The sequence below is a fragment of the Rhinatrema bivittatum genome, chromosome 4 (assembly GCF_901001135.1).
Source record: "Rhinatrema bivittatum chromosome 4, aRhiBiv1.1, whole genome shotgun sequence".
NCBI classification, from domain to species: Eukaryota; Metazoa; Chordata; class Amphibia; order Gymnophiona; family Rhinatrematidae; genus Rhinatrema; species Rhinatrema bivittatum.
In genome coordinates this window covers 295066675-295083245 of record NC_042618.1, presented here as the reverse complement: position 1 = coordinate 295083245, position 16571 = coordinate 295066675, and the positions used below count along the sequence as shown (strand labels likewise).

Here is a 16571-nt window from a genome sequence, read left to right as displayed (position 1 = left end):
GTATTATCCACTATGATGCCTAGATCTTTTTCCTGGGTTGTAACTCCTAATATGGAACCTAACATTGTGTAACTACAGCAAGGGTTATTTTTCCCTATATGCAACACCTTGCACTTGTCCACATTAAATTTCATCTGCCATTTGGATGCCCAATCTTCCAGTCTTGCAAGGTCCTCCTGTAATGTATCAGAATCCACTTGTGATTTAACTACTCTGAATAATTTTGTATCATCCGCAAATTTGATAACCTCACTCATCGTATTCCTTTACAGACCATTTATAAATATATTGAAAAATATTGGTCCAAGTACAGATCCCTGAGGTGCTCCACTGTTTACCCTTTTCCACTGAGAAAATTGAGCATTTAATCCTACTCTGTTTCCTGTCTTTTAACCAGTTTGTAATCCACGAAAGGACATCGCCTCCTATCCCATGACTTTTTAGATTTCTTAGAAGCCTCTCATGAGGGACTTTGTCAAATGCCTTCTGAAAATCTAAATACTACTGGGTTGAGCAGTTTATTAACCCCTTCAAAAAAATGAAGCAGATTTGATAGGCAAGACTTCCCTTGGGTAAATCCATGTTGACTGTGTTCCATTAAACCATGTCCTTCTATATGCTCCTATTTTTTATTTGTTGAATTTTACCACTTACATTCAAGAAAAGAATACACTTCAGTTGTAATCTCGAAGACAAATGATCTTTATAAGGAAAAAAGAAGAAATTATTTAAAACGTTTGACTCATTTCACGTGCACTATAGACAGGATCTTTTCACAACCTCAGGAAATTTAAATAAGATTCAACTGGTCAAATGGGGATTTTCCACTTATTCAGCAGAATCTGTACCAGCCTCTTTGCTCAGTCCTCTGCAATAGGAGAAGAAGATATAATAGTAGGTAATATAATCTTGTCAGACAAAAATGCTGTAAGTTGAGAAGGTAAGAAAAAAAATATGTGGCATTCTGGTACTTGATTAAACATTTGCAAGGAAACTAAGAAGAATAATGCTCCTAATTCCAAGACCTGTGGCCTGAGAATCAAAAATTGTTTCCTTCTCTTTTGTGTCTGTCTTGCTAAATACGGGTTTATATTTATCTTGAAATCAAGAAAAGTAGCTAATTATGAAAAAACAATTTTAATATCCAGTCCCGATCAGTTTCCAACAAAAATGTGACTGAGTGTTGCCGGGGTAATTATATCTTTCTGAGTCGTTTCCAATATGTTAGTGAGATCCAATGATGGTAACTTCACTGGTGGTATAGTATCAAATCCCTTTTGATCTAATGGAGCTTTTTTAGATTGTGGAATATAGTACACTCTGGACATTAAAAGCAGTCGACTCAGGGATCTTAAAAACTTCCAATAAGTATTTTTTCCACATATATACTTCAGGGTTATTGTAGGATCTTTTGGAAAATTAATGACTAAGATTTTTCCCTCATTTGATTCTCCAGCTGTTCAAGCCTGTTAGTTAATACTTGGTTGCCCTTAATTATTTGCTGGGATTCAGACATTTTTCCAATCTCCAATTTGAGATTTTGGCAATCTTTTTATAATTGGAAATCCCACTTTCAACCAACTTTAGACAATGATCTAACAGTCCTAGAGAAGTAATTACAGAACTTATTTGTTTAGCAATATTTTTATTCAGTTCAGTTGGAACCAAATCGGTTCCAAGGTGAATAATGCAGGTCTTACCAGTTCAGGAGATTCAATTCTGTTTCCTAGAAGATTGCTTTCGAATTGCCCCCTGCAGCAATACTGGCACATGCCTCGGGATCTCTATGGGCTTCGCAAACCTCCAGCTCTCCTTCCGAAGCCTCACCAAGTTGAGACTGCGAATGTTGAATTTCAACAGCGTTTGCAAAGGCCGTTTCTTGAATCGTCGAGGCAGCTCTGGTCTCAGCTGGATTTCCCGGGGCAATCCACTGTGCCGGGGAAAAAGATGTCATTAGCTCAGGGAGGTCGCCGAGTTCTTCTTCCTCTCGGTGTTCCTCCAGCAAGCCTCCTCCCGGTGCCCTAGGTCCCTGCAGCACATGGGCGTCCATCGGGCCTGAAGTCGATGATGCCAAGGAATCAGATGAAACACGCTCCCTTGCCCGGAGTTTCCTGCCAGAATGGGGCATCTTGAGTCAGGAAAAAACATGGCCCGTTACAGGCGTCTCAGTGCTGTTCTGGTCAGTCGGCCATCTTGGTCCCACCCCCGAGTATTATCTCTCATGCGCTATGATTTTGATCTTTAGATTAGTTTCCACTATTTTTCCCGGCACTGGAGGTCAGGCTCATTGGTCTATAGTTACCCGGATCGCCCCTGGAACCCTTTTTAAATATTTGGGTTACATTGGGCCCTCTCCAGTCATCAGGTGCAATGGATGATTTTAATGATAGGTTACACATTTTAACTAATAGATCAGAAATTTCATTTTTAAGTTCCTTCAGTACCCTAGGTGATTTGCTACTCTTTAGTTTGTCAATCTGGCCTACTACATCTTCCAGGTTCACAGTGATTTGGTTCAGTTCATCTGACTCATCACCCTTGAAAACCATCTCCGGAACTGGTATCTCCCCAACTTCCTCATTAGTAAACATGGAAGCAAAGAATTAATTTAGTCTTTCTGTAATGGCCTTATCTTCCCTAAGAGTCCCTTTAACCCCTCAGTCATCTAACAGTCCAGCCAACTCTCTCACAGGTTTCTTGCTTTGGATATATATTTTTTTTAAAATTATTATTTTGCCTCTACGGCCAACTTGATTTCAAATTCTGTCTTCACCTGTCTTATCAATGTTTTACACTTAACTTGACAATGCTTATGCTTTTTCCTATTTTCTTTAGATGGATCCTTCCAATTTTTGAAGGATGTTTTTTGAAGGGGTTAATAAACATGTGGATAAAGGTGAATCGGTAGATGTAGTGTATTTGGATTTTCAGAAGGCGTTTGACAAAGTCCCTCATGAGAGGCTTCTACAAAAACTAAAAAGTCATGGGATAGGAGGCGATATCCTTTCGTGGATTACAAACTGGTTAAAAGACAGGAAACAGAGAGTAGGATTAAATGGTCAATTTTCTCAGTGGAAAAGGGTAAACAGTGGAGTGCCTCAGGGATCTGTACTTGGACTGGTGCTTTTCAATATATATATAAATGATCTGGAAAGGAATACGACGAGTGAAGTTATCAAATTTGCGGATGATACAAAATTATTCAGGGTAGTTAAATCACAGGCAGACTGTGATTCATTACAGGAGAACCTTGCAAGACTGGAGGATTGGGCATCCAAATGGCAGATGAAATTTAATGTGGACAAGTGCAAGGTGTTGCATATAGGGAAAAATAACCCTTGCTGTAGTTACACGATGTTAGGTTCCATATTGGGAGCTACCACCCAGGAGAAAGATCTAGGCATCATAGTGGATAATACTTTAAAATTGTCGGCTCAGTGTGCTGCAGCAGTCAAAAAAGCAAATAGAATGTTAGGAATTATTAGGAAGGGAATGGTTAATAGAACGGAAAATGTCATAATGCCTCTGTATCGCTCCATGGTGAGACCGCACCTTGAATACTGTGTACAATTCTGGTCGCCGCATCTCAAAAAAGATATAGTTGCGATGGAGAAGGTACAGAGAAGGGCAACCAAAATGATAAAGGGGATGGAACTGCTCCCCTATGAGGAAAGGCTGAAGAGGTTAGGGCTGTTCAGCTTGGAGAAGACGGCTGAGGGGGGATATGATAGAGGTCTTTAAAATCATGAGAGGTCTTGAACGAGTAGATGTGAATCGGTTATTTACACTTTCGGATAATAGAAGGACTAGGGGGCATTCCATGAAGTTAGCAAGTAACACATTTAAGACTAATCGGAGAAAATTCTTTTTCACTCAACGCACAATAAAGCTCTGGAATTTGTTGCCAGAGGAGGTGGTTAGTGCAGTTAGTGTAGCTGGGTTCAAAAAAGGTTTGGATAAGTTCTTGGAGGAGAAGTCCATTAATGGCTATTAATCAATTATACTTAGGGAATAGCTACTGCTATTAATTGCATCAGTAGCATGGGTTCTTCTTAGTGTTTGGGTAATTGCCAGGTTCTTGTGGCCTGGTTTTTGGCCTCTGTTGGAAACAGGATGTTGGGCTGGGTCAGGTCTGACCCAGCATGGCAATTTCTTATGTTCTTATAGCCTCTTTCACCTCACATTTTAACCATGCCAGTAATCGTTTTGCCTTCCTTCCACCTTTCTTAATGTATGGAATACATCTGGACTGGGCATCTAGGAATGTATTTTTAAACAATGTCCATGCCTTTTGAACACTTTTAACCTTTGCAGCTGAACTTTTCAGCTTTCTTTTTCTTACTATTTTCCTCAGCTTATCAAAGTTTCCCTTTTGAAAATTTAGTGTTAGAGCTGTAAATTTACTTTCCTGGCGTGTAGCCAGATGGATTCAGAACAAATGGGTATAGTATCCGCTTGCTAGCAGTTGGAGACGGATCTGACGTCAGCACGGGTATATATACCCCCACAGGAAGCGTAGCAACTTATTAATTTCCATCTCCAAAGCAGTTTGGAGAGCCTGCACGCTCGCTGAGCGTGTTTTCCAAATCTACTTTCTATTTTCTTCTTTCTACTTTCTTTCAACTACAACATCGAGCCCCGCACTCCTGCGGTGATACCCTAAGGTCCCTCCCCCAGTAGAGTTTCCCGGGGTGATTTCCGTGATCCCCCGGAGGTCTAAGTCCTCGGTCCGGTGGCCAAATCCCGGCAGGGACATAGCCCCCGGGCGAGGTTCGGGTGAGGCATACGAGGCGCCTCTGTCCCGGCGTGGACGAGGCAGCGGGTGCATATCCTCAAACGCGGCAGTGACAGTACTTGCCCTCTCCCCCCGCAGCCGGAGACCGCCCGGGTTCCAGCCGGGAAGCGCCGAGGATCAGGTAAGGCTTACATCTCTTATTTCTGGTCTCCGAGGAGCAGAGGATCGGTGGCGTGGCACGCCGTGGAGGACGCCATTTTGTGGGCCTTGTTCAGGTATTGAGCGCCCGTAATAGGCGCTGCTCTATTCCTCCGTATGCGTATATTGCCTTATTGCTGAGCGCATATTGAATGCCACTGAGAGTGTATTGCTAACCGCCTATTGCTGAGAGCCTATTGAAGGCCATTGAGCGTGTATTGCTGAACGCTTATTGCTGAGAGCCTATTGCATGCCATTTAGAGTGTATTGCTAACCACTCCTTGCTGAGAGCATATTGAATGCCATTAAGCGTATATTGCTAACCGCATATTGCTGAGTGCATATTGACTGCCATTAAGCGTGTATTGCTAACCGCTTTTTGCTGAGAGCATATTGCATACAATTGAGCTGCTTTTATGGCCACCTATTGCTGAGAAACATATCGCATATTATTATTGTTAAGCGCCTGGTGTATTAAGCGCATATTGCTACCGCATACTATTATTGTGCGCCTGTTGTATTAAGCGCATATTGCTGCCGCATATTATTATTATTGTGCGCCTGTTGTATTAAGCATATATTATTGCCGCTTCTCATTCAGCGCATACTTTTCCATGGAACAGAACGCCTCAGCGTCTTCGGCGGCGCCGCCTGCCTCAGGCATTAAAGCCCTTGGCCTCTGCTCTGCATGCCAGCTTAGAGCCACGCACAGTGAAGAGCCAGACTCCCTATGTGCCCAATGTGAGGAGGCCGTGGGACCCTCGGGCCAGGACCAGTCTCAGCCACGATTTGCGGACAGTTCCCCAGGGGCTACCCCGGATTTAGCGGGCAGTCTCGACCAATCGGGAATCCCGGGGGATCTCGTACCCCGGCGATTAGAGGCTGCTTCCATTTCCTGGGTGGATCTCTTTAAGGGGATTCATGCCTTTGTACAGATGCAAACGGCTTCTCGTCCAGGCCCTGTGGTTCCTGCTGTTCCTGTTGTTCCTGCGGTGGCTGCGACTGCGGCGGCTGCTGCCGCTGCGGGGGCGGCTCCTGCGGATCCTGTTCCTGGACCCTCACGCCCTTATCGTGAGTGGGTCCTCCAACCGCTGGACAGTCCAGATCCGTCAGACGAGGAGGTTTCACCGGATGAGTCCGAACTCCCAGACGAGGGGGAACTTCCCCCAGGGATTAAGCCATATAGAACCATGAGGCAGTTCTTCCCTAAGGAGGACCTCTCCGACCTGGTGTCTCAGTGTCTGGCGGAGTTGGATATTACAGGTCCCAGCGCTACGGTACCCTCTGCGCAGAACCCCCTGCTGGAAGGTCTTCGTCCTACAGCCCGCCATTTTCCATTCTTGCAAGCAGCACAACAACTGATAGATTTAGAATGGGTGGCACCAGCAGCTTCCTTCAAAGGGGGCCGGGCCCTGACGGGCATGTACCCATTGGCACCGGCTATCCAGGACCTGCTGGCGTGCCCTCAGGTGGACGCCTTGATTAGCGCTGTGGTCAAGCGCACTACCATTCCAGTCGAAGGGGGGACGGCCCTCAAGGAGCCTCATGACCGGCGACTGGACGCCATTCTGAAGCAGACCTTTGAGGTGGCAGCTCTATCTTTGCGGATTGCGACCTGCTGCACAGTGGTGATGCGCGCCTGTTTGTCACAGGTTAGGAACAACGCTCCTGCAGCTGACATGGAGTCAGCTCTTTCATTCCTCATGGATGCTGCATCAGACCTAGTCCGGACAACAGCTAAGGGGATCTCATCCTCCGTAGCCGCCAGGAGGCAGCTCTGGATCCGGAGATGGTCGGCTGATGCGCCTTCAAAGACACGCCTCACCAGATTGCCCTTTAAGGGCTCTTTCCTATTTGGCAGCGACCTTGATAAACTGGCCAGTACATGGGGTGCCTCTCCAGTGCCTAGACTGCCGGAAGATCGGTTCAGAAGGGGCCAGCGCGCCTTTCCAAGGCCCTCCAGGGGCAGGAGTTCACAGCGCTTTGTTCCTTACAGGAGTCGCTACCAGGCACCACGTCCTCAGACCAGGAATCAGTCCTTTCGGACCAAGCAGCGCAAGAGGGGAGCAGGCCCGGGCTCAGGCCCCGGCCGCGCCTCCCAATGAGAATCCGCCAATTCATCTGGGGGACGGAGCCATAGGGGGCAGGTTAACCCTCTTCTACCCCAGATGGGTCGAGATCACGTCAGACCAGTGGGTCCTCGCCATTATCCGGGAGGGATATTATCTGGACTTTCATCATCTCCCTCCGGACAAGTTTGTGGAATCATCATGTCCCATGCACAAGAAGGCAGCATTGGAAGCTACCCTGGTGAGGCTCCTGTCCTTGAAAGCCATCATCCCAGTACCTGCCTGGGAAGTGAATTCTGGACACTATTCCATTTATTTCATGGTACCCAAGGAAGGGGGCACCTTTCGGCCTGTACTGGACCTCAAGTCAGTCAACCGATACTTACGGGTCCCGAGGTTTCGCATGGAGACTCTGCGCTCCATCAAGGCCGCAGTACAGCCAGGAGAATTCCTCACTGCATTAGACCTGTCAGAGGCATACCTGCACATCCCGATCCATCCGGATCATCAGCGCTACCTACGCTTCAAGGTTCTGGGTCGCCACTTCCAATTCCGGGCTCTGCCCTTCGGATTGGCCACGTCACCGTGGACCTTCACCAAGGTGGTTGTCGTGGTAGCAGCGGCCCTCAGGCGGGATGGAATTCTGGTCCATCCCTACCTAGACGATTGGCTGATCAGGGCGAAATCACGAGAGGAGAGTGATCGCCCTTCTGGAAAGCTTGGGCTGGGTAATCAACCTCAACAAGAGCTGCCTGCAGCCTTCCCAGTCACTGGAATACCTGGGAATACAGTTTGACACGCAGGCAGACACAGTCAGTCTCACTACCAAGAGAAGGTTGAAACTTCATACGCGCAACCAGTACTTGATGGGAACCAGTCGGCCCATAGCTTGAGATTATCTGCAAGTTCTCGGTCTCATGGCATCCACCCTGGAAGAGGTACCTTGGGCAAGGGACCATATGAGACCTCCACAACACTCCCTGCTCTCTCGCTGGAGCCCTAGTCTACGGAACTATTCCACGCACCTACCTCTGCCTGCCAGAGTCCAGACACAGTTAAGGTGGTAGCTGCAGTCCGACCACATGAGCAAGGGGTCGAGGATGTCCTCTCCCACGTGGACTCTGCTCACCATAGATGCCAGCCTGAGCGGCTGGGGAGCACACTGCGAAGGACTCACCGCACAAGGGCGGTGGTGCGGAGAAGAGTCAGCGTGGAACATCAACCGTCTAGAGGCTCGGGCAGTCCGATTAGCATGCCTTCGATTTGCTCACAAACTGAAGAACAGAGCAGTCAGTGATGTCAGACAACGCCACCACGGTGACATACATCAACCGTCAGGGCGGAACCAGAAGCCGACAAGTATCTCTGGAGATCGCCCCACTGATGGTTTGGGCAGAGGCGAATCTTCAGGACATCTCCGCCGTCCACATTGCCGGGAAGGACAACACCATGGCAGACTTCCTCAGCAGAGAATGTCTAAATCCGGGAGAGTGGCAGCTGTCACCCACAGCCTTCCAGATGATTGTGGATCACTGGGGGATTCCGGACATGGATTTACTGGCGGACAAGTCCAATGCTCAAGTACCCAGATACTTCAGCCGCAAGCGCGATCCGATCTCCCACGGAATCGATGCCCTGGTTCAGCCGTGGCCTCCAGGGACTCTGCTATACGCCTTTCCTCCGTGGCCTCTGCTAGGCGTCGTCATCCACAAGATTCAGAAACACCGGGGCCTAGTTCTTCTAGTGGCACCAGACTGGCCAAGAAGACCCTGGTACGCGGACATGAGAAGACTACTGGCAGGGGAGCCTCTTCCCCTCCTCCTCTCCGGGACCTTCTACGTCAAGGTCCCATCCTCCACGAGGATCCAGCTCAATTCTCTCTTATGGTCTGGCCATTGAGAGGGCTAGACTGAAGAAAAGAGGTTACTCGGAGCCCGTGGTAGATACACTCCTCCGAGCTCGCAAGTTTTCCACCTCCCTCACCTATGTAAGGATCTGGAGAGTATTTGAAGCATGGTGCGACACTCATGACACCAATCCACATGTGACCACGATCCCTATTGTGTTGGATTTCCGGCAAGATGGGCTTCAGAAGGGTCTCTCCCTCAGCTCCATCAAGGTTCAGGTGGCTGTGCTGTCTTGCTATGGCCCCAGGAGGGATGGCAAGACCATCGCCAAGCACCCAGATGTTTCTCGCTTCCTGCAAGGAGTCAAGCATATTCGTCCGCCACTGAAGTGGCCTGTGCCCTTATGGGACCTCAACCTTGTTTTGGATTTCCTCGCGGGATCCACCTTCAGACCCCTTGGGGACTGTCTCTGCGTTCTCTAACCTTGAAGATGGTGTTTCTGCTGGTTGTATGTTCAGCACGCCACATATTAGAGCTACAGGCACTGTCCTGTCGGGATCCGTTTCTCCGAATCACTCCTGAGGCTATCCATCTTCGCACGGTTCCCTCCTTTCTACCGAAAGTGGTTTCACAGTTTCATCTTAACCAAACCATATCCTTGCCTACCACGGCGGGTTTGAAGAAATCTGAAGACGGGCGTTTATTGCGCCATCTCGACATTGGCAGATTACTGCCCAGATATCTGGAAGTGACACAAGAACTACGAAAGACAGACCATCTGTTCGTCCTGCACAGCGGGAAGAAGCAAGGTGAAGCGGCCTCGCGGCCCACCATCGCCCGCTGGATTAAAGAAGTTATCAGAGCAGCTTATGTGGAGGCTGGGAAGTCTCCGCCTCTACAGGTCAAGGCTCATTCTACCAGAGCACAAGCGGCATCCTGGGCGGAATCCAGGATGCTGTCACCTGCAGAAATATGTAAAGCGGCGACATGGTTCTCCCTCCATACCTTCTCCAGGTTCTACCGCCTGGATGTCCAGGCCAGGGAGGACTCAGCATTTGCAAGGGTGGTACTACATGGTCCTCAGGCAGCCTCCCGCCCAGGCTGGGAGTAAAGCTTTTGTACATCCCATTTGTTCTGAGTCCATCTGGCTACACGCCAGGAAATGTTGAGATTACTTACCTGATAATCTCCTTTTCCTTAGTGTAGACAGATGGACTCAGCATCCCGCCCAGCTGCCTGTGTACATGGGTTTCACTGAGTCCAGGTAAGCCATGTCATCTATTTCCATAAGAGCGTACACTCTACCAGGTGTCAACACCTTCCGGTTGGGAATGCTGGCGGTCTCCATCTACTATCAATCGGTCAAATGAATCCTGTTTCACTTTTCACTGAGCGTCAGTCCACACATCCATAACAGCTTTTGCAAGGAAGATTACTAAGTTGCTACGCTTCCTGTGGGGGTATATATACCCCGTGCTGACGTCAGATCCGTCTCCAACTTCTAGCACGCGGATACTATACCCATTTGTTCTGAGTCCATCTGTCTACACTAAGGAAAAGGAGATTATCAGGTAAGTATCATCATTGACAGCAATCTCACGTTTAAAAAATTCATCGCGGACACGGTAAAAAATGGTTTCTTTAAGCTATACACTCTTAAACGTATTAAATCTCTATTATACCAATATGATTTCCGCACAGTCTTACAAGCAACTATTTTATCAAAAATTGATTACTGCAATGCTCTGTTACTGGGTCTACCTAAAGCCACCATTCAACCTTTGCAAATGCTGCAAAATGCAGCTGCCCGCATTATCACTGACACAAGCCGCCATGATCACATCACTCCAGCTCTTCAGTCTTTGCACTGGCTACCCGTGGCTTACAGGATAATTTATAAATCTATGTCGCTGATACACAAAGCCATTCAAAACAGAGAAATGCTCTGGTTCACAGATCAACTGCAATTCAAAATGTCTTCCCGCCCAACGAGATTCCAGAATTTAGCCAAACTAAATATCCCAGCACCCAATCTGACTAAACTCTCTAGTACAAAAGAACGATCTTTCATCATTGCTGGATCAACTATATGGAACACCATGCCCTCTGAATTACGCCAGGAACTCTGTCACAAAAAATTTAAACAAAACCTTAAAACCTGGCTATTTAAAAAAGCCTACTATCAATGATCTGTATCCTCAACTACTCTTCCTATCCGCCACAATCTCTCATATATTGCTTATATTCTTTTAATACATAGTTATATATATTGTATTGTATTTGTTCAGTTACCATGTTAAATTGTAAAGCGCAGTGCTGAATTACTGTTTGAATGTAAACCGAGGTGATGTTATTTACGTACCCCGGTATAGAAAAATCTATAAATAAATAAATAAGTAATCTCAACATTATTGTCCCCCTTCCAGTTATTAGTTTAAATTTGATCATGTTATGATCACTATTGCTATGTGGACCCACCACTGTTACCTCTCTCACCAGATCCTGCATTCCACTAAGAATTAAATCTAAAATAGCTCCCTCTCTCGTTGGTTCCTTTGCTTGCTCCTGACCTCTTCTCATCCAAGAAAAGTGATATGGCAACCATTTATTCAAATTTTGACAAATTAATTTTAACAAGGCGATTAGGGGGTGGTGGTTAATTGAAGGAATATAATTTATCTATATTGTGTTGTATATAGACCCCCCAAGTAATTCAGATGACCGGAGGCCCTCTTAAAAGGACATTTATCCTTCAGCTCTTCCCTTATTTCTTTTGAGAGGCACATATCTTAAATTTGGTTTACTTAAAATAACCTTGTAACCTGACACACTACTAAATGTAGAGATCACTTTGATAATCTTACAAAAGGAGTCTATATGGGGATCCTGCACATGAAGAATATAATCGGCAAACAATGCTATTTTGTGCACTCCTCAGTAGCCATCCCTTTATATTTGGATTTTCGCTAATAATATTCACCAATGACTGGTGAAAATACAAATAGGAGTGGAAAGTGAAGTCATCCTTTTCTCATTCCCCTGCTCAGGGCAAAAAAGACTCAAATCAACTCTGTTAACTCTAACCAGGGCCTGAGGAGCTCTATGCAAATTAGAAATCCACTTATTCATGTTTGTCACAAAGTTCATCCTCTCCAAAGCAGCAAATAAAAAGGACCGTTCAACTCTGTTGAAAGCTTTCTCAGCATGCATGGAGACATAAAGACCACCTGAATCTTTCTTTGCCTAGATACAAAAGATTGGTAACCATTGTTACATTATCAGATCATTGTCTGCCCTAATCTCTGTGTGGCAATTTGGGTGCATTTGTTTTTCCATTCTGCAAGCTAGAATTTTTTTCCAGGATTTTTGCATCATAATTCAGGCAAGAAATTAATCTGTAAGATAAACAGGCTTGAATTCTTGCCCTCTTTCAAAATAAGATATTGAAGCAAGCAGCATGGGATGTGGAAGAGATTCTCCTCTCAAAATACCATTATAAGTATCCAAAAGTTTAAAGTTATGGAGATGGGGTGTGGGGGGTTTTTTTTTTGTTTTGTTTTTTTTTTTTATTATAGTGAAAGGATAACCCATACTTACCTGTACCTTTGCCCACCCTCAAGAATTTAATTATGTACTTAATTTCCATGTTGGTAATTTTTCTTTCTAACTGGGCCTTGGACCCCTCACTAAGAGAGATGGGAGTTTGTTTTTTCTTAGAAATTTGTACTAGAAACTTGGTCAACTAAATCCTTTGTATACAGTTTGTCTCAAAAAAAAACTGCAAAAGCTTTCGCAATTATTTTAGGATCATTCATTGGCTTGCTGTCCCCTGAATATAATTCTATTATACTTCTAAATATTTTCAAAGTATTGAGTGAATGAGCTAGTAGGCTTCCCACCTTGTTACCATGTTCGTGTAATCTTTGCTTAATTCTCCTAATCAAGTACTCTACTCCTTAGGAAGATAAACATATACATTTCTATACTTAAACCAACAATGTTTCCATCCCATGTATTTTAACCACTGCTCAACTATGTTCTAAACATATATTTAAGTCCAGTTACAGTGCTGGCATACAGCACCTCCATGGAAGGCTATATCAGGCATTGTTTGACTCTTTGATTCTTACAGATCTCTTTTTCTACTCTGGTTTTTCCCCTCTAGTGTTTTTAAGCACTGAGCTCCAAGCCTTGCAGATCATCCAGCGCAAGCAATCCAAAGACTCGTCTAAGGCAGACAGCAGTGCTGTGTACCAGGAAGTGCAGAATATCTGTGACTCGTTGAACCTTCCAAAAGATCCAAATTCCTCAGTTTCGGTGTTGCTAGCCAATCTACAGACAAAGGTACAGGCCTTTTCCCTGAAGTAATCTAGGTTTGTAAGTATATACAATCTGCTAATGAAATACAATCCTTAAATTGTTTTTTACAGTCCTTAGGAAGCAACAGAATTTGTGCTGCAAATACATGAAGCCATCATCAAACTGCTTAGTGTATTTAGTGTCCAGTGGAGATAGAAATCTCAAGAACAAATGGTACATGTTTTGCCCCTGGATTATATGGATGACTTTTTTTTTTCCTTTTAGAATAAAACTTTGCAATAAACATATTTGCTCTATTACAATAATATAACTAATATAATGTGTTAAATGAATATTAATGAGTTATAGGTGCATACATTAGTCTGACTCTTGAATCCAATGGAAATAAAGAAAAAAATAAGCTAATACTTGTTTGTAGGACTAAATTAATACATTTATTGACTAACTTTTGGGAGCCATTATTCCCTTCCTTAATGTCAAATTTTCCTTATTCTATTCTGACCTATCAGGAAATATAAGTGTATTATAAAAGGTACTCTAGTGTTAATGGGAAGGGGGATTGCTGTGGTGGGAGATGGGTGATCAGAAGGTGACAGGCAGTATAATTTTATAGCTTATGGGTTAAGAATCCTGGGTATTTTGTGACGAGCAGCGCTGTTTTTGCCAGGATACAAGTAATAGTTGGGGGCATAGTGGCCATTTTGAAATCATGCAAAATTGGCAGGCCCAGGTCAGCAATTTAGTGCTGCCTACAGTGTCGCTTTATTAATTTGTCAGGAATCTCATGTAATTCAGCGGTGAACCTGATGGTGGCACAAGCAGAACATGGAAGGAGAACTGTGTTGTGCTTGGTATCTAATCTGGGATTGCTGTGAAACTCACAATCTCAGTTGTGGGATGATCACCAGCTGAGACTGCGTTCACGTGAGTTTCCTGTCAGAGTCCAGGTTTTAGAGAGGGCTCTCTCCACTTTATTGTAGTGGGGCATCTCAAAGAAGCACATTATAATTACCGCAGTGGTTTCTAAGTCTATTGTGGTTGCCTGAGCCTAGAGAAGCACATTTTCAGATTTCATGGTGGCTTCCACATCTACAGTGGACACTGTTATAGGGCAGTCTCATTCCATACTGGATGCGTCTTCCTAGCCTTGGGCAGCAATTTTGCAGGAGATTGCATGTTAATTCACCCTTAAGGCACTTCCCCACAGCGGACACAAGGATACGAAATCAAATTTAGTAGGAGCAAAATGTATTATTACATATCCTTGGGAGACACAGGCAGCCAGATCTCTGCTCATGTACAGCACCAGCTCCTGTCTCTCGTCGTATGTCAGTGAGTGCTGCGTTCTATAGGTTTAAAACATACAGTGATGTCAGCCTTTGATATCACTTATTGAGTTTGTCATATTAAAATAAGATAAACTAAACCTATGTTTAACCTGATCCCTTTCCACCCAAATTAAGGGCCCCCCTTGCCTAGCCAGATGTTCGCATCAATCCTCTGATAGTCCTTTCTCCTGTCAATCTTTCCATCCTCAGGGGGAATTGCAAAACTCTGATTTCACTGGGGCCCCTGAAGTTGAGACAGTATCCTGTGAGAATGTAACCTCGTCCATTTGCCCTTTGTAACCTCATGACCCTCCACCATAAGTTTTGGATAGCTCCATATGCAATCCAGATGTCTCCCAGAGTCTCTCCAAACTAGGGTCAATTTCAGGTTCTCATAGCCAGAATTGCAGACAGGCCAAGCAGGAAAGGATTCTGGGTGAGCCATAGTCTGAGCCATAGTCTCTATGTTTATTTCAGACAGGCTCACATATATCATTTCCCTCTTGTGCTGCTTTCAAATGGCAAGAATGGCACACCAAAGCATCAGAGAAGGTGACAGGTAGTGAAGATAGCCCATAGCAAGGGGGCCTAAAAGGTAGTCTAGCAACTAACCTTGGTTTTTATCAGGTGTAGAGAATAATGTATGTTTCCCTCTAGATTCTTAGTAGTGTAAGTGATACTCATACATGTATAGGCATTCACCAGTTAATCAAATGGTAACATTAAGACTGAATTACAATAGAGATCATCCAGCTCTGTCGTCAAGCTGCAAGTGTGACAGTATTAACATGATTTTAGTCTTAAACTAGAGTTTACATTGCATAAGGAAAGACACCATATGAAAACTAATAACAATCTATAAAAGAGCTTGTTCTTAAGTATAGCGCGAATGATAGGAAGCAGTCGTACTGGACAGAAAGAAGAAAGGAAAAACATAGAATAGTATTATAAGAAAACTATTTAAAGTCACATACTGTTTTATGAGTTAAAAAATTGCATAATAGTATAATCAGCATAAAGATAGGAGAAATGACTAAGAATCATTACAGAAGAAAGTATGCATAAACTAGTTGCACATTCCTGCTACATTTAGCACTGTTTATAACGGGTGAGTCTCTGCAAGGAGAACAGTCTCATAAAGAGAACCAGGGACAGAAGTATATAGATGTAGCAGAGAAGGAGTGCAAATATATGACAGAAGGGATAAAGAGCATTGGAAACAACAGCCAAGGATAAGAAAAGCAAAGATGGCAAATAAAGAAAGAAGTAATGTATGCAGTCAAGAAAGTGAGGGAAGCCAGGAGAATAAAGAAGCAAACCAAGAGTCAGAAGGATGTATACCACCTTGTGCATACATTGTGTGAGACAAATTACGTAGGTGTTGAAAAACATAAGACATGTTATGGTCCTAAGTAGCAGTGGGAATATAGGTACAACATGCTGTGCTAGTGATAAGATACCACCCTTAGAAGCAAGAATAGAATCTAAGGCTAAACAATTTTGCTGAGCCAATGAACTTGCACCCTTCTTTCACAACAAAATAATGAATCTCCTCTCTAGATTCCCTGACTCTACCCTCTCCTCCCTCTCGAGCCCTGCTCCCCCTACCTCAGTCCTCCCTGCTTTTGACCTCACTTCCTCTAAGGAAATAGAATCCATACTCAGAAAACTCAGACCTGCCTCTCACCCAAGTGGTACTATTCCCTCCAAAGTGCTTCTTGCCATCCCTAATACCATATCTAGAGCGATAGCTGATGTCATCAATTGTTCACTATCTACTGGCTCTGTCCCTGACCCTCTTAAACAAGCAGTGGTCAAACCCATCCTCAAGAAACCCTCCCTAGATCCAAAAGACCCTGCAAACTTTCGTCCTATCTCAAACCTTCCTTTCATTGCCAAGGTAATGGAAAAAGTAGTTAATTTGCAGCTCACGGAATACTTAGAAAACCACAATATCCTACACACCTCACAATTTGGCTTCCGTAAACATCTTAGCACCGAATCCCTCCTCCTTACCCTTACAGACCACCTTCTCTTAGGAATGGACAAATGCTGTAGCTACCTCCTTGCCCTC

The 16571-nt window shown here is 44.7% G+C and overlaps 1 protein-coding gene across 1 annotated transcript in view; it reads left to right on the top strand.

The window, feature by feature from the left end:
- Positions 1-16571, top strand: part of FAM98B (family with sequence similarity 98 member B) — a 197801-nt gene that overhangs the window by 76375 nt on the left and 104855 nt on the right. The window contains 1 exon segment of the mRNA XM_029600204.1: positions 13015-13193. Within this exon segment, the coding sequence (XP_029456064.1) occupies positions 13015-13193 (179 nt within the window).